The following is a 27,849-nucleotide window of genomic DNA, read 5'->3' as shown; positions in this document are numbered from 1 at the left end:
TGCAATTTAGTATATTTGAGGAACTGTTTAATGGAATTCTGTTTTCTTGCAATACAACAAAAAGGCATATAATTTCTTGAAAATTAAAATACTTAATGTAGTTTCATTTGAAATCAGAAGTGGTATAAAAATTACTAAGGTTTGAGTTTGTAATAATATTGCATGGATTTGCAGAAAAAGCTGTAGAAGTATTGACTTGTGAAATTCTTAAGCAGGAGTTCTGTGGATGTTGCATAAGTTTAATTCACTTCAGGCACAATTCTGTGTGAAACAGGACAAGTGTTGAATTGAAAAATAAAACTGCATTTAAAGGAGTAAGAGCCAGAGTCAGTCTAAATGCAGATCAGTTCCTCCTCGTGGTCATCTAGTATAAGATCTTATTGCTGAGATGTTTTCCTTAGAATTGTCTTCAATCTTATTGATCTTGGTGCAAATCAAAATAAGCATTAGGTCTCTTTCTGCTGAACTGCTTTCCAGAATACCAAAGAGCAGCATATCTGCAAGCAGGTCTGTCTCATAAGTTACCCTTGCCCGAATCCATAATTTCCTTTTGTTCTTTGCAAACAAAACCTTGTTTCTGTAAGTGTCCTCAGATGATTAGATCTGATCTGTACCTTCATGTTTGAATTCAACAAATGCCTCCTTTTTCATAAGACAATAAAAGGGAAAAGGGTGATCTGTTTGTGTCTTGGGTTTCTTTTCTTCATGAAAAGACAGACAAGTTTCCTTATCTTCCTTGTTTCTTGTTTAAAAAAAGAAGAAAAGGTTGTGAATGGTTGACTACTTTAAGGTAATTCTGAATTGTATTAGTGGAGAATAGGTTACCTTCAGCTCTGTGTCCTGTGAATTTCCTCCCAACCTTCAGAAATCAAGTAAGATCTTCAGTTCACTGTCATCCATCATAACTATCTCCAATTTGCCAAGATTATCTTTTCTTCTTGCTACCAGGTCTCAATTTTTCAAAATGCAAGTTTCGGATTGTCTTAGTATCAGTAAAATGTAGCACATTTCATTAGGCACTGTTTGATTTTAAACACTTCTCCTCCCTTGAATTAATTGCTGCACTTAGGTTGCTTTGCATATATTGGGAGTGGCAGTTATGGGATAAAGACTTTTAGTATCTCACTGTGAGGAACAGCAGATTCCAGTGCTGTGGGATGCTTTATATTGTATAAGTTACAGTATAGCTCTCCTGACATGGAAGGGGAGGGTTGTTTTCAAATGATACTGCTTTTAAGCTTATTTTTGAAAGTATAAATGCATGGCTCCTTTCTATCTCCATTTTGTAGATAGATTATAATGACTGTTGTGTCTTGAAGGCAAGTCATAACTGTCATGATGTGTTTCTCAGAAGTACAAAAATAAGATGGCTTTTAAGAGGTATAATTACACATAGATGTGGCTTAGGAAATATTATCATGAAATACTAACACTATACCTAGGCTAGGGGAAGAGGAAAGTGGCCAGTGGCGTGTTGATGGGAGAAAGGATAGGGACAACTGGTGGTTCTAATTTTGGAGGAAGGAAAAGAACCCTGCTTTAGCACCTTGTACAGATTAATAGTAGTAGAGCTATTCTGTAGCTGAAGACTTCTTGCTGAACTTGGAAATAACTTTTTTTTTGGTCCTAAATTCAGGCTGTGAAAACAAATTGTGAAGTCAAGGAGCTGCCTTGATCTTGCTGGCATTCTGCGGGCCATGTGTGTGGAAGAGTGTTTGTAATAAGTTGAGAAAGTCTTTAGACTGGCAGACTGTAGATATGTTCGTGTTACGAGCAGAAGTTGCTTTCTCTCACATGTGCACATTAGTAATAATATACTTTTAGAGCAACACTGAAACATACGGGAACTGAAACATTTCTCCTTGAAGCCAGTGCCACATATGTACCTCTGACCACTGGCAATGTCTTTTCAGCACATCCATGCTATGTTTTTGTTTCCTTTGTATTTGCCATGTTAGGTTTGACCATGTTGTAGCAACTATTTGAAAAGACAGAAATATTCTTTTTAGTTTAATTCCATGAAGTGTACAACTGTTCTAGATTAATCAAATAAATTGGAATAGCTCAGCATCTGTTTGCACCATGTCTGTCCATTAGAAAAACAGGGCATATCTCCTGGTATGACTTCTTCTATGAGTACTGGTTCTTTGACTATTCCTAGTAGAAAGTAGGCCCTGAGTAAGTGCTGTTAGTTTTTAATACTTTAACCTTTATGTTTCAGGTTACTGTTAACAATGTTTGCTGAAGCAGAGATTTATTAATCTACCTTCCTATTGTGAATGTGACAAAATCACAATTTTGCCATTTTTTTATCATAGCACTCCACCACCAATCCCTCAACCCAGGAGCTATTCCTCTCTAAGCCTTCTGAACTAATTTAAAAACTAATGAGTGTTGCTGCACTAGCAGAGAACTCTTTCTAGAAGTGTTTTCTGCACTTAAGTGACTGTCACTAAAGGGCTTTTTTAATTATCTGAAACCGTGTTTCATGTGCAGTATTGCCAGTTTGATATTGTAACTTGTGAGCATAGTATAATTAATCTCTGCAAGTGAAAAAGGACCTTTTCTGGAGGCGAAAAGGGAGGCATTTAATAAATATTCACAATCTGCAAACCCCAAAGTACTATAATTTAGTAAGATCCTGCTCCTCCCACTTTAAACTGGTTTTTGTCATTTCTTTTATGGAGTGTTGTGGTGTATGAATATTTTTAAAGCCTGCCAAAATTTATATTCAAAACCGTGTTGGCAGTGTATAGCAATCTGTATTTTTAAACTCTTAAGTTTATTAATATAGCCTAGACAACTAATTGTGCATGTATTTAAACAATGTATTAATTCAAATTGAGAGGATTCAAAATCTTGCCCCCACTCCAGTTTGTCTTCACTCTTCCTGCTGTATTCCTTAAAATTTTGTATTTTGGAATGTGGTTTTAATTTTGGAAGTAAGCCTGACATCTGTCTCAACTAAATTAACTTGTGTAAAGAATGACATAACAGATATGTGGATGAATGACTCAACACAGCATTTGTGAGAGGAGGTCACGTTGCACAATAAAGACAAGTCTATTGTCTTTTCAGATTTCCAAAAAACATTTTTCAGGCTTATTACTGGCCTCTCACAGGAATCTGTTTCTGCTGAGGCCACACTCTCAAATTACTCATCCCAATGCTGAAAAATCAAATTACTAGAGTGAAGTTTGGCAGTCCAAATAAGTTACCGGGGGGGGGGGGGGGGGGGGGGGGGGGGGGGGGCGGGTGTAGCTTTGACAATGGCAAACTGCAAACAGTTCCACAAACCCAGAAGGATTCCCCAAAAGGCAATAATTGCACTTAGAAATAGCAAATGTTTCTAATTTAAACTAGCACTTGGTGAAATGGGACATATAATTCTGAGTTAATACAGAACGGGCAGACTTGAGCTCATAGTGAGTAGTAAAGGTTGGCAACTTCCCAGAAAAATATATGGAGGTCCATAAAAAGTGGCATGGATGGGATGCACAAGGATTTATTGTTCCTTGTGGGGAGTGATATCCTTTGTAAGGAGGGGGTGGAGATAGCAAATTACTAGGCAGCATGCTCAGACAAAAGAAGGTGGTTCATAACAAAACATGTAGCTGAGCTGCACGGGTGCCAGAAGTGTGGTGGATGCCAAAGGCTTCCACAGGAAGCACAGAGATAAGAAATGAGGGAAAAATTATTTGAGCTTTGTCAAATTAAAAGACACCAGTGCTGGCTGTAAAATGCACAGATGTATAAAATACTGGAGATTTAGAAGAACATTCTAGAACTATCACTATATTGTTTCATGTTACACATACAAAAAGCTAGATTTGTTAAAAATTGAATTAATTTTTCTTTCCCCACTCTTAGCACAGGTGCTAATAGTCACTGAAATTAAAAGTGTTAATATTGCTGAGGGTTTGCCAGTACTTGAGTCAAGAGTTTCATGTTTTGGCATAGCACACTTTAATAATTAATCACTCTTGACACTTCAAATTGCTAATGATATTGGATAGGAACCTTTTCAGTGAACTTTAAATAAAGGAAAACACTGTTCTAAGACATGAGTCAGCTTTTGAAGCAATGCTCCAAGAAACCTACAGCTCAAATCAGAATGTTACTTTAGTCAAACCTATATGTATTCTCAAATGCCAAGCTTGGTATGCAAGGGATGGGAGGAAATTGTAAAAACTATTAAGTGCACCAACAAGCATTGATTCTGAAGTATCCTATTTCGGACTCTTCTGGCCAGCATATAAGCCATGTCTAAAAGCCTGGGCTAGACAAGTGAGAACTTATTTTGGCACACACTGCAAAGGGTTTGGCCGTAAGCCAGTTGTGGTTCTTAAACCATATGGCCACATAAGCTCAGTCACAGAGCTGTGCTAATAAGGTTGTCATTCACATCCACAGCAGTTCTCCCTGCAGTGGCATCCTGGAAACTCATACAAAGTTATTCATCCTCTGATCACTTCTCATTCTGCTCTTGCTGCCCAGCCCCGAGATGCTACTCCATTCTCTAATGTAATCTCTTTTCCTTTTATTTGTGTGCACATCCATTGGCATTGTTAGATATTAAAAAGCATGCAGTTTAAATGGGCCAACTGTGCATTACACAGAGGAGATACAGGCTGCCTGTGCTTTATATCATACTATTCTGAAATGATGGGTAATAAGCCATTGTGGTTAATAGTCCACAAATCTTATTAGCAGTATGTTCTTTTTTGTTTTCTTCCAGATCATTGCTTAAGATTTTAAGTGTTGAACTGGAAAGGAAGCTCTGTAGATGTAGATAGTCTACTGGAAATTTCATGTTGACTGATTTCTTTTGCATTCTTTTCAGTTAATAGTAGGCTATTTTATGTGTTCTCTATTAATCCCGTGGAGTAAATGATGCCGTGAGTAAAGACGAGAGAGAAAAGTAAAGGGTTAACAACAGAAGTAAAATGGAGCATAGATTAGTACTTGCTCTGGAGGTTTTGGTAGAGACTAATAATTCTTCATTTTGGTAGGCTTGTACATCTGCTTATCTCTTTTATCATCAAAATTACTCCCTTTGAGCTTATGATTTATGAGTTTCAAGTTAATTTTCTCTTGAGTATATTTATATATATATATTTTTTTTTTAATTATCTGCAAAATATATCTATATTTACCTGAGGTGTATGAATTTGCTCCAAGTATTTTTTGTGATGTCTTCCTCCTGCCTAGGGCAACTATGAAACTCTGCCATGGTGACTGCAACTTTTCTGGCACTCTTTGTAACACAGTGCTCACTGTTAGTCAGATTTATAGCAGTACTGTAGGTGTATAAGAAAACAGTTCTCTTGTCCAAATATTCTGTGTCATGAGTGTGTACTGTAATTGCCTGGCAATCGTCTTTGCTTCTTGTAGACCATGACTACTGTGTAATTCCTTGGGAATGTCATGTAGGAATGAACAAGAATGATAACTGTATTTAATAATTTATGTGCTGTGCTTTGAGAAGCATAGCTTATATAGGCTTGTGAAATGTTTGGTCTTATCCCATAATAAGAAATGTTCTTTTAATTTCTTTGCCTTCCTTCTCCCCCCCCCCCCCCCCCCCCACTGTCTGACTGGTTATTAATGAACTGTTCAGTGTCACAATTTCCATACTACTCTCAAGTTTAAGTTATCCTGTTGGCTGACTTAGTGTAAACTGCAGTTGTTCACAAGTTGTTATTCTGACCTCTAAACTGAGTCTTTCTCTGTTCTTTTGTCTTTTATCAAGAACTTTGAAGTACAGCTGTTTGAGACAAACCTGACTAATTGTCACATTAATTGTTTTATTCTGTTTTCTGGAGCCTTCAGAATAATAGCAAAAGTTATTTCAAATAAATTAAGATCTACTTGAGATTCTAGCATTTTTTTCTGTCTGTCTACAAGGAGAAGTCTGTGCTTTAAGCAGACCCCATAGGCCAGACTCAGGAAAAAAAATCATAGTACGTGACTCCAAGGGCGATTCCTCAATAAGGTTTCTCTGTATTTTCTCCGTTTTCTTCTGACTTAGTAGTGAGTTGCAGCTCAAGTACTAATCCTTAAAATTGAAAGCTCAACTGTTTAGTGGTGGTGTTAGTTGTATTACAAGAGGATTATCACAAAGAATGTCTTTGCATGGTGAGCCTATGACAATCCACTGAAGCAAATCAGGTCATAGATGATTTTTCTGTAAGTAGAGCTCAGTTGTAAAGGTTCACTAGGAACTGCTTTTGTTGTATGGAGTTACCAGACATCTCCAGAGCTTTTGCAATAGTGTTCTTGAGCAGATGTCCTCCAGCAGATTTCCACTCTGCCTTTCTCATAAACTCAGGAAAAATGTAAGTCGCTTAGCCAAGTTTAAAGGAATACTTTTCCTTTAATATTAGAGAAAGACAGCCAAGTTCCAAATAAGCTCTGGGAGGATATGATGTTGTTTTTACCAAAGTATGCTGCAGTTTTATTAGCGGAATATCTGGGGGAAAATTTAGAGATTACTTCCTTCAGAGTAGGAAAGTGACATTCCAAAAATGGGTGGTATAAGCAACTGCTAAAATAGAGAAAGCATCTGATTCTGTAAAATGTACTAAGTAATTGTTGTAATAACCTAAAATATTATTTTGTTTAAGATGGTGGAAATGGAAAATTATTTTCTACCTGGAAGCTTAATTTAAGACAGTGGTGTCAATCCTGCTATGTAGAGCTCTCCAATCACCTCTGTGTTTCATGTGGAAGCGGAAACCCATGATGGCAGTGAACACAAGAATTGACTGATACAGTAGATTTCTTTCTTAAATATGAAAAATTGAGTTCTGATATTTGATAACTTTATAAAATAAAATTTACTTTTTGTCAGGTATTTCAGAGACAAGATGATAATCAAGTTCTTTAATTAATTGTAGCTACTATCTTGTTATTCCCCTGGTGCAATCAATTCCTGAATGAGTAGTCAGCTATTCACCTGACTCATTAGCCCTTCTGAGGGAGACAGGGATTGGATTGAATGACTTTCTCTGTTGATTGCAACCTAAATTATTTTGTAATTCTAAATGTTTACTTCTGTATCAGAGTCTTCTCTAAAATAAAACAGTGTTTTTCCATTCATTATGAAAACTGTGGGAGCCGAGTTTGGAAACATAAATTTTAGTAGCGTGGTCAAAATTGAATTTTTGACATTATTCAGTAAATAGGAATTGAAACTTTTCCTAGACAAAAGTGGTGTTTTGAAAAGGTCAAGGTAAATTTGAAGTAAGCATGGGAAAGTATTTTGAGTGACTGTGTTTTCTTGAACTCCACTCTCCACATTAACCTTTCGGTACAGAGTGATGAACATTTAATCCATTCAAAAGCGAACATACTGATGATATTTCACCTTGTAGTGTTAGGTCAAGGCTAGCTCTTACTTATCTCTATAACAGAGGTAGAAGGGTGCTGCTTCTGCAGACCACCAGAATTTGCTCTAAAAACCAGTGCCTTGCAAGCACCTCCTGAGCTGACAACCCCATGTGTGCAGGTTTGCCTTTGCCTCCCCCAGTGCTGTCTTGTGCAGGTTACACGGTGGTGCACAGTATCAGAAAAATTGTTTTCTACAGACTGTACTTCTTAAAGGGCTTTCCTAACTGAAATGGGATCAGTACATCCCAGCTTCTTAAAGCTTTATGTATATTACTGAGTATAAAAACAAAAAAGCAACTGATGGTTTTCATTCCAAACTGGAAGAAACAGGAATTTCTCAGTTACTGAGATTTACTGCGTTTTATGTCATTTTACAGTGAACTGTTTTATCAGTGGTTTAAAATGCAAAATTATGGCTGAAAATACAGTGCATCAGAACAGCTCTTCAAAAGTTCATTACTGGAAGAAATACTTAAATGTTATGATGCTGGGTTGTGGCATGGGAATCAAAGTAAAGGCTGTGAATTACTAGTTACCACTTGAATGCTTATGCACCCAGTTTTTAATTGGATTAATTGTAATTGGATTTTGAAATTAAAATTAATTTAAATTAATTAGATCTAATGGAAGAGTCTTCTGTTGGAAAGTAAATCACTGGCTTTTCATGTATTTCAGGTAACATACAAGGAGCAACAATCGTGGATGCCCTTGATACTCTCTATATCATGGAAATGAAAGAGGAGTTCAAAGAAGCCAAGGAGTGGGTTGAAAAAAACTTGGATTTCAATGTGGTAAGGAGTGTTGCTGATTAACATTTAATGCTCTGTTTAGTCTCCAGAGGCCAACTGAGGACTGGGTTCTAGTATTACAAGCATGATGCAAGGCTAAAGAATTTAGATCATTGATAGATAAAACAAGGCAGGAAGCTGGAAAGGAGGAAATTTATCGCTCTGCTTATATGCTCTTTTTCAATCAGAGAGATTTAGGTAGATGGAAGGCATTAAGCTGGACTGAAGGAAGGGAAAAGGAAATAGAGTATTTGCCATTATAAAGTAAAAAACAGCCTTTTCAGCTTTTCTGGATAGAAGAACTGGGACCCTTCAAGTATTCACTTTTTCATTATGTAAACCCTTTACACTTCCCCTTTGTGAAATCTTCCACAAGTTTTACTTGTGTTTAGAGAAAGGTACATGCCATACATACTACTTAGGTTCTTTGGCTATTCCAGTAAAGTTGAATATCACGAGTTAGGCTGAACTATTGGCACAGCTGAATTGCTTTAGTCTTATGGAGCATCAGGTCACATCATTCTCAAGTGCATGCACAAATCACCCTATTAAGTGGCAAATATGCAGTTGGGGGAAAAGTTCATTACTGAAGCTTTTATTCTGGAAAGGCCCTGAACTGGCAGGAATCTCTTCAATTAAATTGAGAAGTCCTGGGTTTGGTCTTTTTTTCTTTTTTTTTTTTTCTTTTTGTTTTTGGGCCAGAGGATTGATTGTTGGGTATGGAGAGCTGATGAAGCACCTCTGAACAGTGTAGTAAAGTAGGCACAGTACACTGAGCACTTAAAAGCTCTTGTAGTTGACATGCTTAATGTTAGAAACACTTTCTGAAAACAAAGTACTCTTTCTAATAAGTTATGCAAAAGTCACGTTTAATTAGGTTCTCTTCCATGCTTGAGAATTAATTATCCTTTCAAGAAGGAGTTAATGAGTGGATATTACATAGTTTATATAAGCAGTAATTTAGTATGCATTTATATTTACATTTACAATGTAAATAGAGCATATTAAACAGTGCTTCTGCATAGTGTCAGAAGCCTGAATGAATACTAACTTCATTTTGTGCATAAGGATTTTTTTTCCTACAGGTGTTTTCATAATACTAAATTCCTGTCTTATTAGCTTGGTATTATCAAGATGTTTAAAAAACAAGGATAAAACAACAGAAAATAACCCGCTCCACTTAAAAGGATGATCTGAGCTCTGCTTGGAGGAGTGTTGTAAAGTATTGTAGAGTGATTTACATTATTAACATGAAAATCTTTGGGTTTACATAAATCTTGCTATATCTGATACTGGAAACTTATACATGGTATTGCCTACATTTCCTCTTTTTAATGCACCTATTTTTTTCTCACTAATGCTTATAAGCTAAGAAAATGTCAGAAATTTTGTATTCCATCAGTTGATCAATGCAGCAGTCGATCAGATTTACCAAAGCTAGTTTACAGATAACGCTGACCTGTGGCAGTAACAGTATATTGTTACTGATATTTCTGTAAATAGCAGCCTGGAGTTCAACACCTCACAAAATTATTTTCATAATACTTCATAATCATATGTAATCGAATTTTACATTGGCATCAGCAGCAGGTAGATGGATTTTCCCAAACTGGAACAAGGAAATTAAAATAAATAACTGCAACACCAAATTTAATAAGGAATGTCCATTTGTTTAATGGCAGGATTGTTGAAAGCTACTCAACTTGCACTTTTGTTTAGTTTTCCACTTTAAGTATAGGTTTTACATTCAAATGCTGTTTTGTATTTGTATTACAGTTTAAAGAACAGCAGTTCTCTTTTGTGTTTAAGCGTTTATCATGTAGCAGGCTTTACATGATGTTTTCTGCAATAATGTTATGTGTATGTACACTATTACTTGCTCCTGTTTCAGAAACCTTTGTCCCATGAAAGTGATTTATTAAGAATAACTGACACATTGACATATCCTTATGAGTTATTTCTTATGAGTAGTATAAACTTGTGTTTGATGTTTCTGGTCATTTCCTGGGCAGCAACTGCCTAATCAGCATATTTGGCCTTTATTTGCACAAATAGAATTAGTTTTTCTCTCCATTTATTCTTAGAACAATGTCTTTCAAATTTTCAATTTTCTTTAAGATGTTCTTTACAAAAATAGCTGTGACTGTATTCTGTAGCAGAATCTTTTCTCCTTATGTTCTATGTCAATGCAGCTAGGTATAGGAAAATTTTACAAACTCTAGAAGATACTCATCAGACTATTTGGCCAGCACTCACACCATTCTCAACACCTGATCATAAAAGATTCCTAATGTCACTTTGTAAAGTAGGCACTAGTTCATCCACATGAAAGGATTTATGGAGTAAAGATGACTTAACGGGAAATGGCAGCATCTCTTCATGCAGTCCCACAGTTCAATGAATTAGATGTCAGGGTTGCTCTTCTTTACTTTTCCAAAGATAGATTTTGATTTTGAAGGAAAATTCTAGTTAAGTCAGCAGCACCTTTCTTGGCAAACTTGTGCATTTTAGCGAGCTTGTCAGTGGATATGTTTAGATGCTTCCCCTTTTAGAGTATAACACAGGCTGTGTTCATTACAGCTGTAGCTGGTAGCCCTGTGATTTTATAACTGAGATATCCACGTTGCAATGCTGACATTTTTTGTATTTGAAACCTTGCTGAAGTTTCAGCTAAACTGAGCCATTCCTTCAGGAATTAAGTTGCATTTTCTGATTCTGTCAATATTTTAAGAGATGTAGACTTACTTGTACCTTTGGAAAGAGCTGGCATTTGCAGTGGCTAAATCCATGGTCTTTGCACCATGGATATGTGCTCTGTACTCTGTTAAGTCACTTCATCTCTCTTCATGCTCTTCTAATTAACATAGCTGAGGCTTTGGTCTGACCTCCCCACACATGCTGCTGCCCACACGCCCCTTCACAGTGCACAACCCACGGCTGCAACAGCTGGGCTGGGCTGTGTATCAGCAGGTTACAAGGGAGGAAAAGGGAACCAGTCTTTCATGGGATCTTTAGGGAGCTTGGCTGTTTCCTAGCTACAACTATGCACTGCTGCCTGCTTCTCTGCTCTTATTTTTTATTATTTGTTTCAGGAGCTGCACACACACAGAGAGCTTTCTGAAAGAGTTTCTGTACCATCACCCCACTTCTGCTTCACACTAGGGAGGAAAAAGCTATCGGTCTCTGCAGTGCAAGAGCCAAATCACACTGAATACATGCTTGGGAAGAGAGAGGGGAAACGTGATCTTAATGAGGCAAATGAAGGGATCAGGTATAGGGCAGTAGTGGTGCAGGAGCTGAGCCACATAGCTCAGCAGTGAAAGTTTGGGAGTTGTTAAGTATTGGAATTGATGGTGCTTTGCTTCTCTGCCCAGACACACCCCAGTATGTTTAGGATGAATGACCAAGTGATCCATCCCCCTCTTCTTCAGCCCGGCTAAACTCCTTCCCTGCAAAAGGGCAGTCTTGCTCCTATTGCCTACTGGGAGCATTCTTTGGCCTTCACGGTGTCCTAAGGCATGTCTGGACATTGACTGGAACAACAGGGGCTCACACCAAGACCAGAAGGTGCTAACAGTCAAATTGTACATTGAACAGAGCCTGAGTTCATACCCTGACCCACTGATCAGCTGTCTGATGCAAGTGTAGCCAGACAGGATCAGAATGGGAATGAGATATGGAGCAGAAATCCACGCACTTGATGGGATAAGAGGGAAACTGGGAAAGTATGAAGAGCATGTCATTATTTGCTCCTGAAGACAGGTACTAATGAGTTGAGGAACTGCATAAAGAGAAGGGAATGAGTAAGAAGGTGAGTGTACCTGCGGTCTTGTGTCCTACCAATGCTCTTAAGCAAAGCTGTTTCAGAGGTCAGTCAGTCACTGTATCTGATTTTATAAGCCAGTTTGGAAGCTTGAAGGCTAACTTACCAGTTCTGATATTCATCTTTGTGCTTAGCTCACCAAATCTGAGTATCCTTTAAAGACGTTTTGTCAGTAGCTTCATGCAATGTAGAAGTTTTGTGAGTGATACTTCTACTATTTGGGAAGAGAACTGGAAAAAGCAGAGAAACTTGAAGTTATGTTTTTTTCTCTGCTGTCATGTATAGACTAACATACCCCCTTCCCAAGATCCCAGAGTAGCAAATATTATTTGCAGCTGTAATTAATAAGGCTTCCAGCATTTATCATTGGCTCAGCTCTGTCTGTGGTGTAGCAGTCAGTAACAGGACAGACTTTCAGACTTCAGTTTGCTTATTTCAAACTTCAGCAATTTCAAATCTAACTCCTACGACTCTCAAACTGTAGGAATTATGATTGACTTGTAATTGTATTTAGCGGTCCACACTCTAATGTTCTCACTTGGAACATTATGGTTTTTTGGCTCTTTATTCTTCATGTTTTTTCCTCTTCAAGTGAGAAAATCAGAAAGTTTCCTAACACAACGATTTGGAACAACTTTCCCATTAAAAAAAAAAAAAGTCATGGGAGGTGTGAGTAAACGTATAATGGGTTGGAGAAAAATCTTAAGAAAGCCAGCAGCTGAAAATGGTTCTTTAGTTTGTGGGACTATTTGATTACTAGTTTGTCACATAACTTATTAGTACACTCTAAATGCCAGACTTCAAAGTGACTTGATTTTGTTTTGATTATGTGTAAGAACCTATTTTGATGGGCTAAAAGGACGTCCTGCAAATTCATTACTAAATGCAGTTCTTTTGCTGCTAGAGTTCATTAATGCCTTCAGTAGCACTTTATTTTTGTGCCTGTTGAAGATCTTGCAGTTTACCATGTGGGGACTTCAGCAAGGTTAAATACCATGTTATGCAATAACCAGCCTTTGACACTTGTGATAAAAAGGTTGCTAAGACTGTTTTCCATGTCTTTGGGAACTGAATATTTTAGCAAACTTGTCAGTAAGCTTCATTTGTGGAATATGAATGAAACTTTTTGCCCACAATGGCAAGTAATTAAAATCTTGTTTAATTACAATAGTTGAAAGTAAGCTACTGTAGTACTATCCATGGCTCTATCATACTTCCTGGGCTGCTTGAAAATGCTAGGATTTGTTGCTGTTCCCAACCTTTGTGCTTCAACGGGGAACGTTATTATTTAATAGTAATAATAATTGCAAGTTCATCTCATTTCACAGGAAATGTGGGCCCTTTGTGTCCACTTTTTAGTGTAGAATTATGTACGTTATTCAGCATTGTTCAATATAGGGTCCCTGGTGTCTCCTTATTAAACTGCAGGATATGGGCTGCTTGCCATGGTGTGTGTGCGTGGGGGGAGCCTCTATATTCCTGGTACATAGGAGCAATAGATGGAAATGCAGATGAGGTGACTGAAGTTCTATACACTCTTGATGATACAAGAACAGGAGAACCAAAGGGAAGGAATCTTTGTGATAGAGAAAACCGAAACAAATTATTTGATAGGATTTGTGGCATTATTTTTTGTTATCTTTATAAAAACTGAGAGAGTAAGCTCTTTATCAAGTATCAGTTAGGGTGACTTGATTATTGGGAATACATTCATCTGTGTAAAGAGCTCACAGTACTTTCTCCAGTTGAATTTTGAATGGCAGAACATGTTACCAGTGCTGCTGGTGAGTGCCAGGTGGAACCTGACACTGGATAAATAAAATAGTGTTGTATTTCAAATGTTGTGTTAATCAGCGAGGATGACTTCCCATGGGAAAATACAGATGGAAATTGTTTTGGCCTTTGTCTGTGAATTGTGGAGAGGAAGATTATCAGGAATGAGATGCATTAAGGAAATGATCCAGAAGTATATGAATACTGATTTTTGGGAAGCTGGAGGGGTTCAGTAGGGAAAGGCCTCCAGGAGAGCTCAGCTGACTGTAGTTTCTTGTCTGAACAGTGCTTTCAATATTAAATTCAATAACAGCTGTTTGAAGCCGCAGTAGTTTACCAGTTGTAGTCTTAATCCTCTGGTTTATGGAAGGTTGAGGGAAGTCGAGTGGTGAGATGCAGCTGAGATCAGATTGGCCCTGTCATAGGTTTGTAAATAAAATAGAAATGCAGAGTGATACAGGCTAACTCATATAAGTCTTATATTTATTCTTTATTCTGCCTGCCCCCTCCCTATTTGGTTATATTTGTTGCTTTTTGAAGATGGGTCTTGCTAAGGCATTGTCACTCTCCCTTTCTTTAAAAGGCGTTAGGGTAATAGGTTTTCCAGTATATCTGCAATGTTCTCTAGCATCTTGAGTGTTTCTGAGCTATGGTTTTAGTACTGCTTAAAAAGCAATTTTAACATTACTTTGGTGTTATGTGTCTAGCCAGCAATGTAAAGGATGTTGTATGTCTTCAATTTCATCTTTAGAAGCTAATCAAGGAAACCAGATGAAATTCCTGAAACCTGTCACAGCTTTTCTCTTGCACCACATATTGGATTAATATGTTGCTTTTTGTTTTCTATTTTTTCACAAGTACAGTGAGCAGAAGTCACAATTCCTCTGAATCTTGTATAGTACTTGGACTATTCCATTTATGGTTCAAATAGTGAATGATAAATTACTGAATAAATATAAAGTGAAAGACCTAATTACTCACATTCAGCAATTAACATAAAAGCCCTGGAATTAAAACAAAAACATGTTGTTCCCAATACACATAACACTTTTCCAAGTATCTACAGACTTTCGGAATTATTTCTAAAAGGGAGGCCTGCAAATATCAGATCAAACTGATGTTTAGATGTTAGCACAGATGTGTACTAATAAAGGTGTTTCAGATATTCTGATAAACAGTATTTGGGGTACTAACTGGGGTACTATTTCAGGTACTACAGTAAAGATCATAAAATTAGAAATTGTATTTATCCAGGTGTTCAGAGCCATCTTTTACACTTGGTACCTTAAAAAAGGAACATCATAGTTGTTTTGAAATATACACATCCAGTCACTTTGCCTTACAGGATTTCTATTAGATATAATGAAATTAATTCAACCACTTCTCAGACTTGCTATGTAAATGATACAATGCCTATTTGAAGGAGAAGGGTAAATTTGCAATAAATAATAATTCTCACCTCTACAGATGGCGAAGTAGACATTTTTGGAAGTTCAGATGTGATGCGTGTTGTAGTATCCCCACTGCAACAAAGATGAAAGTTTTTCTGGTATTTTTTGGTGCTGTTAAATGGATCATAAGGTATTTATGTACAGCTTGATCAGAGAGCAAAATAAAAAAAATTCTGCTTACTTAGGATTTGACTGCTGAGTAGAAATATACAGACTTATTTGTGCAAACTGTATGTGGATGATTTAAAATATGAAAAGAGGGTAATGATCAGGGTGTGGCATCTTCAATGTGTCATACACAAATTTTAAAAATCAGAACAGAAAGAAGGGTGAAGTTGGTGTAGCAGAAATCTCCTACTTTTAGGACAAGTTCATTTTTCTTAACAGACTATTTCTTCACACAAACTTCCCATATAGAGATGTTTTTTTACATAAAATTATAAAACTTTGTTTTGCCCATTACTGTTATTTGTGTGCTGAGAATAATACTAACCTGGTACAAGTTTAAGAGTATCTATGTATTAGGCATACAGCTTTCAAATCTACCATTAATGAAATGTCTGTCACGGTGTTTGTCTGCTTCAGTGGCTTGCATTGAGATCTTGGTAAGAGGCAAGGATTTCAAATGAAGGTTAAGAGGTTCAAGTGACCTGTTGGGAAATTGAAAGCATTAGAACAATGGTTGCCTTCAAGAAATGTCCTGAACGATCACCCCTTCAACACATGTTCAGTATTACAATTAATCCTTGTGGCTCAACAGTAAAACTGTTACTCACATTGCTTCCGAGTAGTCTTCTTGTCTGTAACTGATTTCCAGAAGCAGATGTCATACTAAGCCTTCCTGAGAGAGCCTCTGCACTTCTTGAAAGATAGCAATGGCTTTGTGAGTTAAGTGGTCATATTAAATCCAGAAAGGCAAAATGTGAGGTTCTGGAGATGAAATATTCAAGTCATACGCCACTCAATTTACTTCGAGCAATGGAAAATCAAAAAGTAATTTAATTCAGTTCTCAAAGGAAACACAAGTGTCTGGGATATCTGATTAACACATTTCCTCACCTGACACCTACCTCTTTATGGCTTCAACATTCCCACATCAAAGAAAAGTACTGGACATGTGCTGAGGCTCAGGAATGAAAGGGAAAGAACTTTTGAAGAAGGTTCACATATTCATATTCTCATACTATTCATAGGAGTTTCCTATGAATAGCTAGCTCAATCAAGCTAGGGAAGAGAAGCTGCCCCTTTCACTCACTTAATCATCCTTTCTTCAGTCAGGAACAGGTCAGATCAGTCTTTCTTTAGTCAAATCAGTTCTCTACTAGTTGTCTTATATGTTGGATTTTAAGGTAGACTTCTGTATTTAATATACAGGTACTGTAGCGTTCCTGCACCTGTAGCCTGCTTAGCAGGCAAACAGATGCAGCCTCTGGTCAGTTCAGCATTCTAGAGGATTTAAATTTTTTTATATCCACCTCCCCATGTTCAACGTGGGTCATGGCATAATAAAAAAGCATGTACAGCAATATTAAAGTTGAGGTAAATACCTGTTTCCATTTGCCTTATTAGCTGCATTCAGTGAGACAATGATTGAACACTTGGGAAGAGAAATACCAGATTCTGAAAAAAAAAAGAAATCTTTGGAAACAGAAATTAAGCTGCAGAAATTAAACTTCGTTGTTTCTTTTAGAAAGAATAAGAGGACCAGTGGGGGAGAGCAGTGACAGGGAGAAACTGCAGATTTCTAGAATACTCAAAATAAACTTGAGAAAGTGTTATGTTCTGAATACTACAAGACATCAAGATTACTTTGCAGTCTTAACCCATGATGCCAATCTGAGTTTTCAAGAGACAGATGTGTGTGATGGCTTTACTTTGTCAGCCCCTTTGAATTGTGCTCACATGTGTTAAAAAACTATACAGGCACACACATATATACTATATGAATTAGATATTGATCAGAGTAATTCTGAGCAAAATAATCTCCTCTTTTTTAGAGGGGGAAGTGCCGAATACACGTTAAAGGAGAAAAGTTAAATTCCTCAATGTAAACCAACTAGCACTGTAGCAAGTCTGAGAGTGTTTTGAAGCCTGTACCTTTAAAATTTACAAAAAATGCACGAATTCTGCAATGTGTCTAGATACCTTTTCTTAATCAGAGCACTTTGCAAACTGAAAAGCATGAGGTAGTATTTCTAATAAGTAGCCTAGTGCTGGTCTGTTTGTTTTTTCTCTAAAGCCAGTTTACTACAATTCAAAATCCATAGAAAACAGGGAGCAACTTCTTCCCTCCTATGTAAACTGACATCTGAATGTTTTAGCTGGAAAAGCACAAAACCTGGCTGAATGAAAAAAGCCTGCAAGTCTTGCAGAAGAAAATCCATCAACTCCACCATGCATTGATTTATATTAAATATAGCTGTAGTGTACTTCAGCAAATATAAAATGAAAAAGTGACTCAGTAGAAGCAAGAGCAACCCAGAACATGTGCAAGTCAAACTCCTTATGTATGTGCCCAAAATTTCGGGACACTGATTGTTACCATTTTTCTGCAGAAATACAAAAATATAAAAGGTAGTATTACATAAAAATGTAAAAATTAAGAAACTTCACTAGATCAGCTTTTTAACTGAATGCCTCAAGTGGACTAAATGCTATGTGTTGGGGTAAAATTGGAATTGACTTAATAAAGAACAAAACCATGTGAGACTCAGATTCCTCATTTATGCCTGAATTTCAAAAGGCAGGGAAGAATGTACTTCGAGTTTTGGGATAGATACCACCTGGACCTAGTCTTTATCATTGGTAAAAGATTTATCTGCACCAGCTTGGGACGGGCTGTCACTGTAATAGTGAAAGATTATCTGCTTCCTTGTGAATACACATAATGATTGCATTTTTGTCATGAGCAGAATGAGTAATTAACTTATTCTAATGTTACCTTATTTTTTGCAATAAGCTGCATTTAGACTGAAGTAGAAAACATCTGATAGGACATTCTGATCAATTCTGATCTGTCTGAGATTGTGTGAGGGGAGGTAGTGATTCAAGACCACTTTTTGGGCAAATGCTAAATCATTTGCAAGAAAGTACTTACATATGTGGATTTAGAGAAAGCCCTGTATCCAAACAGAAGAGATGAAAAGTTGACCAGGGTGAGGATAATGGAGAGGATATTTTATTAAAGTGAGGAAGAGAAAGAAATGCTTTAAATTCTTATGTTGGCCTTCCCAACTTCTTCTGTGCTTTGCTATTTACAGCTGTTGTGCGTTAATACCTGTATGTGTGTGTGTGTATATATATAAATAAAAACAAACCAAACAAACCTCTATAGAAATAAATCTATGTTTGTTTCAACAGAATGCTGAAATTTCCGTATTTGAAGTGAACATTCGTTTCGTCGGTGGACTGCTTTCAGCGTACTATCTTTCAGGAGAGGAAGTAAGATATTTCCGCATGGTTTATCTGACATATCGTCATCTAGATAAGACATTAAATTTAAGTTTAAGAATTTTATTTATCCTAATTAAACCTGCTTAAAACTTTGAAAATGGCTTGTACAGCGGAGACCAGTCCAATGGGTCTTCTTGCGTCTGTTGCTTTGTATAAGTCCTAAAGCTATTATTTCATTTAAGTGTTAAATGATATTTGGGTTTTTTTACCTGAGTTGGAACCACACCCAGTACATCTTACTGGGCTTCATGCTAGAGTTATTATAGAATTATAGAGTTCCTCCTGTATGGTAGTGGTAGATTTGGTGCATCAGCTTCCTGCTTCCCAAATGTGTTTCAAGTATATCCTTGAACTCGTTTAAACTCTTGCTTCTGTTTGTCTACCTGAACCTTCAACTCACATGGAAAAGACATGTTAAGAATGAAAAGACAACTGTAAACCTATACTTGTGAATGTCTTTAAAGCATTAATAACCCATTAATCTCTATTACCTGTCATGCTTTCTGTAGAGAACAAAGATGCAGTCTTGTCTTAGATCTTTGTCTAAATGCAATTACTTCTGTAATATTTTTGGAGAAGGCCAAAAGAGTCACAGGTACCATTTTTAGTTACACACATTGCGATATTTTAAAGTTTTAGCTTGGTACTTGAAAAGTCTTTAATCTTACTAGTTTAAATTCTTGTTTCTGTTTCTAGATTATAGTAGTATTTTATTACAGGATTACACAAGTTAATACTCTTCAACCGTAAATTGAATTTATCATTCCTTAAATCCAAAGCAATTACTGGTGGAAACTCCACAAACCAAGGAAATTAATTTTTTTCATAAATAAATTTCCCAAATACTAGGTAGAGCTCTGTTTTGAACCTGTCAGTTTAAATTACTTAAATTCTATGGCTGTGCATTATGATTTTTGTTAAAATTTTTCATTATGTTAAAGCTGTCTTAGCAGGTGCTGTTGGGTCATGTACCTGACAAAGCAGTTGTAAGGAGACAATGTTCCTCTGACACATTTATGTCTTAACTAGACTTACCTGCTTATTTCCCATGGTCCTGTGCTAAGTGTAGATGGTATTGAAGAGACATTAATGTCTTAAAATACAAAGGTTTTAGTATTTTAATTGTCTTGTAATTTTTGGGGAGGAAAATGCTATTGGACAACAGTAATGAAAAAAACAGAGAGGTGCTTGGGACCTGGCTTCTTGGTCTTTGCTAAATGTTGTTTTACTTTTATTTCATCTCTTTTCACTGGAGATCTACTTGGTGAACAGGTGTGGAGTTTTTCAGCATAACCTATTGGTACACTTTAATTCACCAGTTCTGACAGAAGCAGAGGATATTTCTTGGCAGACAGCGAGCTGGTAGATGAATGCTCATGGGCCTTTACATCAAGTGGCAGTTTGTCTGCCAACAAATGCCTGAACCATTTGTCATCAGTGCTGGTGATTCCATATGTATGTTGATGGTTTATGTCCTGTGTCTGTTAATGTGCAGTCTCACTTTCAATCAGTGTGTATAGTTTCACCTAAATAACACCGAGTCATTGCTTCTCAACCATTCCTTCATCCTCAGAGAGGCAGTTTTACCACTATCTCTTCAGCTAGATTGAAAGCACCACTCGTGTTCCAGTAAAACTCTTGCACAAATGAAATGAGGAGACATCTGAAGCAAAAGAAAGTGTTCCACACAACAGATAATTAAGTGGAACTCTTTGCAGTGGAATATTGGTGATAATGGATGCTAGTGCCCATTCTAAAATTGACGGATTCAGTAATGAAAGTAAAATGGACACTTACACACAGAGAAGAGGTGTATTATTAAGGAGGGTGCCAAGCTCTTGCAGGCCAGGAAGGACATCATCTATGCTTGCCACTGCTTCTTACACTCTCTGTTAGACATCTTGTAGCGGGTTGAGTTCGAAACCGGGCAGAAACACCAATTAAATGTAGTGGTTTTGATTCAAAATATCCATTATTTACTTATTTTTCTTCTGTGAGATAAGAATTAGGAGAAAAGCAAAGCAGGCACAAACCTTAAACAGTTGCAGTACAATGAAAGAGCTTTATTACTAACAGAATTAAAAGTAAAGAGAAAACAACGAAACAAAATTAAAGTAAATTCCCCCCCCCCCCCCCCCCCTTTCCAGCACTTCTCTCCTTTTATCCAGCTCACACAAGGGATAACAGAACATGGGATGTTAGTCAGTGTTGCAGTTCTTGAAAAGTCTCTCTCTTATGCTTAAGGAAGAAAAGGTTTTCCTTCAGTTGCACGTGGTTCCCAAACTGCCACCAACAGCACACCCGCCCGGAAACAAACAGTCTGCTGTGTGTAGAACATCTCTCCCATGAAGAATTTCACAGTTCTTTCATACTACAAAACATGGGCCATCACATGGGGTTATTCATCTTTTTAAGGATAAGTTATTTTGGCCTGCACACAGAGGCTTTTCTTCGCCACAAGTCTCTAACAGCCTCTCACTACTTCTATATAGCCTGGCATAGGCATTCTTCACAATCTTCACAGGCACACGAGGATACTCCATCCCCCCATGTTCTTTCATTGGATTAAAGAGACAAACAGTTTGTGGTATTACGGTTTCTTACCACGGCATGCAAGAAGGTTTCTTTTAAGCTGCGCGCCAGAATTGCGGCACCGCCCTCTTCTCTCCTGTCGCCATTTCCAGCTCCGTCCCATGTGACTCACTTCTCTTTCTCTCTGACTCTGAAGCCACCACGTTGAAGGGTGTTCTTGTTCAGGCTTTACGGTGGGGAAAGCCTCGCTCCCTTTGTGCTGCTGGCTGCACGGTGTCCTCTTCAGTTCAGCACGAAGTGTGCTGGCTGCAGACAGGAGGCTCTGCCGGCTCCCGCTGGCTCCGCCGGCTCCGCATGGAGAGGAGAGGGACCCGCCTGTCTCCAGAAGCCGCGCTGGATGGGTTTAGCTGTGGCAGTCCATGGCTGGTTTTAGCTGCCTGCGGCTCTGGGACAGTCCCCCCCAGCGACCCAGGGTCCGTGCCGTGGTGCTGAGAAAGGGGGAAAGGGGCAGTGGCCCCGGCCCGGCCCAGCGGGGCCGGGAGGCTCGGAGCCCCCCCACCTTCCAGCAGGCGAGCTCCGACCCAAAAAAAAGGGGAAGTCCCGCCTTTCTGTGCGGTTTAAATATGTAAATTGTGAGAAGCGTAATTGGTCTTAAAGACTGTCCATCAACTCAGGGTCAACCCAACACACATCTGCTCTCCAAGAATCATGTCCCTAAACAATGGCCCCGGTGGCTTAGGGAGTGCAATTCAGCATGCTCTGCCTTAATCAGATTTAGGGAAACTTCATGATTTGTCTCCCAAATCCAATATGCTGAGGCAATAGCCAACCTCTGCCTATGGAAACAGTGGGATGCAGCAGGATGAGGTTTTCTTGTGTTATGTGGGTCTGTACTTTCCCTGCTGCTGCTGAGAGGTGTGGAAAGGGCTAAGGGCCCCAGAGGCTGGCTGCCACTGTAGAAAATATATCTTTAATAATCTGTTAGTCCATTACATTAGTGGGTATTACTAAAAAGGTGGCACAATCTTTATGCACACTGCTTGGAGGATTAAACTTCCTTATTTAAAAGCTCGATTAATTCTTTATCAGGTTAACTATTAAAAAATCTTGTATTTGCTGTGCTCACTTATCAATAGTCTAATTAAAGAAGGCTATGTTTCAGTAGAAGGAGTGATGGAAATAATTATTGTTTGTACTTCTGAATTACATTTCCATGGGTAATGATCCAAAGCTGCAACACATTGTGTGTTCCATAATCATTTGTAAGTCTAACTAATCACGATTAAAGAATATGCTGTCATACTGAGTAGTTCCTAAAACATCCTGCTCACATAATAGTTCATTTATATAAAGTCACCAATGTGAATCATTCTAAAAATGAAAAAAATTGAATACCTTACCTCTTGATAACTATATGTGCTGCTCACTTGCAAAGAGAGCTATGAGAAGCTTTCTATTAAAATTCCTGCAGTTTCTACCTTACTAGAATTAATGTGAAATACCTGAAAGTGCTAGAAATGTCATATGATTTTTTTTTTCTTTTTTTTTTTTTTTCATTTTGGTAACTGTCTAAACCCAAGCCAGAAAGTTTCAGTCAAATATCAATTTCATTTGTAAAACAGCTACAAATACCAGAAAACTTGATTTTAAGAGGAGTAACTGCTTAAGTGCTGCTCTTTTTTTTTTGTTGGTTGTTTTTTGGTTTCTTTTGGATTTTTAAGTCCCTAATAATAATATTGCATGTGAATATCATTCCTTGGTATTTTTCCATAAATCAAGTGGCTGTAAATGATTATTAAAAATAATCCTGCCTTCTTGAAAGCAGTGCTAGTATTGAATTTTTTTTTGTTTGCATTAAAGTATCTCTGGGAGACTAATATGATAGATTTATCCCATAGGACTGGGACAGGTTTGGGTTTTTTTTCAAACTTTCTTGATCATTTTGTTCAAATTAAACCTTGATTAAAGTACTAGACATGTCTTAGAAGATTCCTCATCTAAGTAATTTTTTTGTTTTGAAATGAAAAATAAAATGTAAGAGAGAAATTTGTTTTACAGCTGCTTTGCTGTACTTACTAGTTTGATGTTAAATTCTGGTATACCAAGGGTCAGGAGTATTGCATGCAACAAGATCCTCTATTCTGCAGACCCAGATATTTACACTTCCAAATGTAGTCATATAAGGAAATAACTTGTTAACTTTTGGAGGAGGACAACACTGAATCCTCTAACAGCAACTAAGATCTTTCTTGGAATTCATAGAGATTACACAGATTAGTTCTGAGCACTGTAATTTTTACTGCTGGGAATAGCTGTGATACTGGTGCTGAAATTCATGGTAAATGTATGGCCCTGCTCTTAGTCCAGTCAGGTTTGCATGTTCTCCAGGTCTTCTGCTTTACTCATAACTGGTTCTTAAAGGCACTGCTAAAGCTAAGTAATAAGGGGACTGTATTACTTGAAGGTTGGTTCCACAGCCAGGGAATACATTGCATAGGCAGAAATAGAAGGAGTTTTTAATTTGCTGTTTGCATGAGTAGCAAAAAAGTAAATCCAAAATACTCTGAAGTGAATAAGGAGCACATGAGTTTCAGATTCAGCTGGTAAGTTCCCAGATTCCTTTGAAGTTTTTCTGGTTTTTGAATGGGATAAGTAACTATTTTTTTCCCCAGAGTTAAAATATTTTGGATGCAGCAGCTGTTCTTCCTGCATAATATGCTCATATTGCCGTTCTTCTCCATGGCATGAAGCAGGAATAAAATAGACTTGGACTTTTTTTACTGTGGTAGTATAACCTGTTTGAAGGAACACTAATTTATTTTGATCAGGGTGAAGGAATAACAAAACCAAACCAACCAAACAAATGAACTCCAAAAACTCCAAAACCAAAAACCCAAACTGTTTTTCATGATGGTAAGTGTTGGATTTAGAGTTTAATCTGTTACTCTCCACCAGATGTTAATTAGAAATATTTTTAATAAAGGGAAAAAAGTTATGACATAATTAGTTTTCATCTCCATTTAGAGTCAGAGTCACAGTGCCACTGTTCAACCTTACTTGATGATCTTGGCTTCCTGTCTTGACTTCAGACAGACCTAATCACTGCTCAGTGTAAACCACCATCCCTCAGTGATTGTTGTGGTGTCTTACTAATGAGAAGCAGGCATAAAATAATGATGCAGATGCTATTGATCTAGAACTGCCTTTGCCAGGCTGACCATAGAAAATTGCTGACTTCATATAGTGCTGAGACATTCTGCAGAATTTAGCTGTAGCTATTCTTTCTGTCTCTCCCTCTTGTAGAGGTGCCCCTTCAGAGAGAATATTTAAATTCCATGACTATAAAAAAAAAAAAAAATCCCTTATTTAGCAGTCTTGAATAGTAGGAGAATGAAGTTTGTCACCTATACAAAGGTATTGGCCTTTTCTGCAAATCGTGATTAAGTTCCAGTGTATGTGCCTTGGGGATCTTAGCTCACCAGTGTGAGAATTGACCGCTTGTTTTATCTCCTGCTTCCTCTCACTTAACTTGACACTAGTTAACAAGAGGACTTTTCCTTTTATGTCTTGGAAGCTTGATTTCTAATGCTGTTTGAAACCAGGCATACTGTATCAGCTTGATCACTTCTCTGTGAATGCCACTTAACTCCTCCTTAATCATCTTCACAGACTGGCAGTAGAATTCCCTGTGTGCTACAAACTAGAAGACTTCAATTGCCTGTGGTTTTCTGCAGCCCTGTTTTCAGATTTGGGTCCTGTTTCCCACCTACCATCCATCTGCTGCCACTTTGAAGCAATACATCAGTATTTCAGTGGTGTCATGTTTTAGTTCCTGTACAGCTCTGAAATGATCTTTATGCTCTCTTTCATTTTTATAGATTTATGATTTTTGAACTTGGTATTTCATTGAATCCTGGAGCCATTCAACTTGTAAGTAACCTCAAGAGATCATCTAGTCCAGCCTCAATATTGCAACAGTCCATTAGGCTTGTTCTTTGAAGAGCGTTCCTGCATGGGAATGTGCCTAGGCTCTTCAAGACCAAATGCAGGGGCAAGTTTATATTTTTGGCAATGGCTTTGGTTCATGCACTATGCTCTTTTAAACAGACATCTTACTGTTTTTCCTAGCTCTCTACCAGGCCTCATGTTTCTCTTTTTTTTTTTTTTTAACTTTAAACTTGTTCTTCAAAAACTACATTTAGCCTGACTTAAGAGTTTTCATTTAACTTGTCAATCGTTATCAGTTTCTGTATTCTTTGCTTGGACTCAATGTATTTTTACTTTTAATTACTTTCTTTACAGCCATACCAAAAGAAAGAAGTCATCTGAGCCTTTTGATTTGAGAATTTTGGACTCTGAACCTCACCTTTTATTCTCCAAATCATCTCCAAGCAATTTAACCATCTGGCTGTTTCTTTCTAAGTGCATTTCAGTTGGTCATCTTGATTCTCTTTCCAAACTTAAACGTTAGCTAAGTGAACCTTTGTTTAAAACAGCGTGTTGAATTGGGGCATGTGGCCCCTGTTAGACAGTAGTATGTCAAACTAAGTTAAGAGCTATTCTTTCTCCTGTAGAGTCTGAGTTCCTGCAGAAAGCTGTCATTACAGTGTATAAAAGCAAGGTTTATATCAGCTCTAATGTAGCACTTAACAGCCTACTCAGGGACAGAGAAGGATTTAAAATCTCCTCTGTTTCCCCCTATCACAGTCTGTAATCTCCATTACTATTTCAGTCTCTTCACCACCTTTAATAAATCTAATGCTGTTCACTTTCTGTGCTAGCTGCATCAAAATGTACTGCAGAATCCCTATGGATTCACATTCTGGAGATAACCTTGACTCCTAAGATTTTCTTTTATGTAGACTGTTCTGCTGTTGCAAGCAGACTGCCCTTCAGTCTTCTATTTCTGTCTCTTAAGTTCCTGCAGTGCAATTACATTGTCACTGTTGATGAAACCCATCTCTCTCAAAAAGGTTCCCTTCACTCCAAAAGTTTTCTCATTCCTAATACTTCTGTCCCCTTTCTCCCAGTGCTACTTGCTCAGCTGCTCTGTGCAACTGTGCTGCTCAAGCCGGCCCCACACTTAATTCTGAGGAAAATCGGAAGAACAGTAACAGAGATGTGGATTTCCAGTCTTGCACTTAATTAAGATGTTGCTTCTCGATTTCCTTCTCTTCCCTCTCTGCTGTGGAGTTACTGATACCAGATGTACATTGACAGGGAACTGCTTCCCAGGTCTTAAGTACCTGAAGCCTGATGGAGGCTCTGCCCTGTACCGCAATCAGACACCACCACCAGGCACACAATCAGCTGCCATCACCAACAGCTTTTGTGCCTCAGAATAAGGGCCCTCAGGCTACTCTGCTAATGTAAAGTGGGAATAGTGGCAATTTGCCTTATTTCAGTGAATTGCTGTCTGCTGGAGTCCAGCAGTGGGTATGTTTTGCTTTTGTTTGTCTGTCATCAGGGTGCATATCCGCAGCAGGGGACTGAGAAGCTGTGGTGACAGCCTGCTGTAGCTGCCATAACTAAGCCTACTATGAAACCAGGAGTCAGAGCCCTGATTTTGGTCTGAGAAACATCATTTTAGAACTCCAACCTGTACATAACCATTTAAAGTGGTTTCCATTCTGTGTAACTGAAAAGAGTTTGTTTGGGGAGTTTTCTCCAAACAACAAAAAAATTTGGTTTGGTTCATGGTAAACTTATTTGACATGCTTTTGCATTCATATGTTGACATTGGAAATAACCAAAAAGTTCACTGCTCATCACATTAATTTTAGCTAAAATCCCTGCTCACCTCCACACTACTGTAGGCTGATGGTCAATTGCTAGAAAAGAGAATGGATGATAATGAGACCTAAGAAATACCAGATTGTGATTGTAACAGCTGGTATATTTGACATGAGCTCATGAGCTATGTTACTAAGTAGAATTCAAGCAGCTGAGAGGGAGCTGTTTGTTTCTTCTGAGGATTTGGGTTTCAACTAACTCCTGCAGTTTCACTTCATTCTGGTTCTACAGAACAGTTGGAGGGAGAATATCTATCAGAAATAGTAGTATGAGTGCTTTCCTTGTGAGCAGCAGCAGCTCTAGATAGACTTTAACAAGAATTCTTTGCATCTGGGTTAATATACTGTACAGAAGAGATTACATGCTATTAACAGTCTGTCCAGAATCGCCAGGCACCTGCAAAGACATTTCTCTCTTTTCTTTATCTCAGTCTTCTGTCCCTTTGCAGCACAAAATGCAATTGCAGTAATAATGAGTAAAAGGAGGGTAAAAACATGCTGCCTGAAGAGGTGGTGGAGTTCCTCTGCAGATCAAATAGAAAATGTACAACATATGGTTAGGTACAGGGTTCTGTGGAGCCATTTGCAAGCAGCATTTAGATTGCTGCAAATATACTATTCATATCTCAATAACAATTCTTATGTATAATATTACAGCCAAGAATTTTATTTCTTTCTGCAAATGAAAGCAACATAAAACTATCTCAATTGGTGCTGAAAGTGGGAATACATCAGCATTAATTTATCCTGCTTAAATTCTGGGCTGTGTAAAATATTTGGGAAGTATATTCTCACTGTGAATGTCTTATAAAATTTCAATTAGGTGATAAGTAATAGATGTTATT

General features: G+C 37.7%; 1 protein-coding gene across 1 annotated transcript in view; it reads left to right on the top strand.

Moving 5' to 3' along the window:
• The window catches only part of MAN1A1 (mannosidase alpha class 1A member 1), a 142,990-nt gene that overhangs the window by 37,953 nt on the left and 77,188 nt on the right, over positions 1 to 27,849 (top strand). The window contains exons 3-4 of the mRNA XM_032101574.1: positions 8,068 to 8,183; positions 18,588 to 18,668. Of these exons, the coding sequence (XP_031957465.1) occupies positions 8,068 to 8,183; positions 18,588 to 18,668 (197 nt within the window). The remainder of the gene's footprint in view (positions 1 to 8,067; positions 8,184 to 18,587; positions 18,669 to 27,849) is intronic.

The sequence above is a fragment of the Corvus moneduloides genome, chromosome 3 (assembly GCF_009650955.1).
Source record: "Corvus moneduloides isolate bCorMon1 chromosome 3, bCorMon1.pri, whole genome shotgun sequence".
Classification (NCBI taxonomy): Eukaryota; Metazoa; Chordata; class Aves; order Passeriformes; family Corvidae; genus Corvus; species Corvus moneduloides.
The sequence above is the reverse complement of the archived record's forward strand: the minus strand, read 5'-3'. Positions and strand labels throughout refer to the sequence as shown.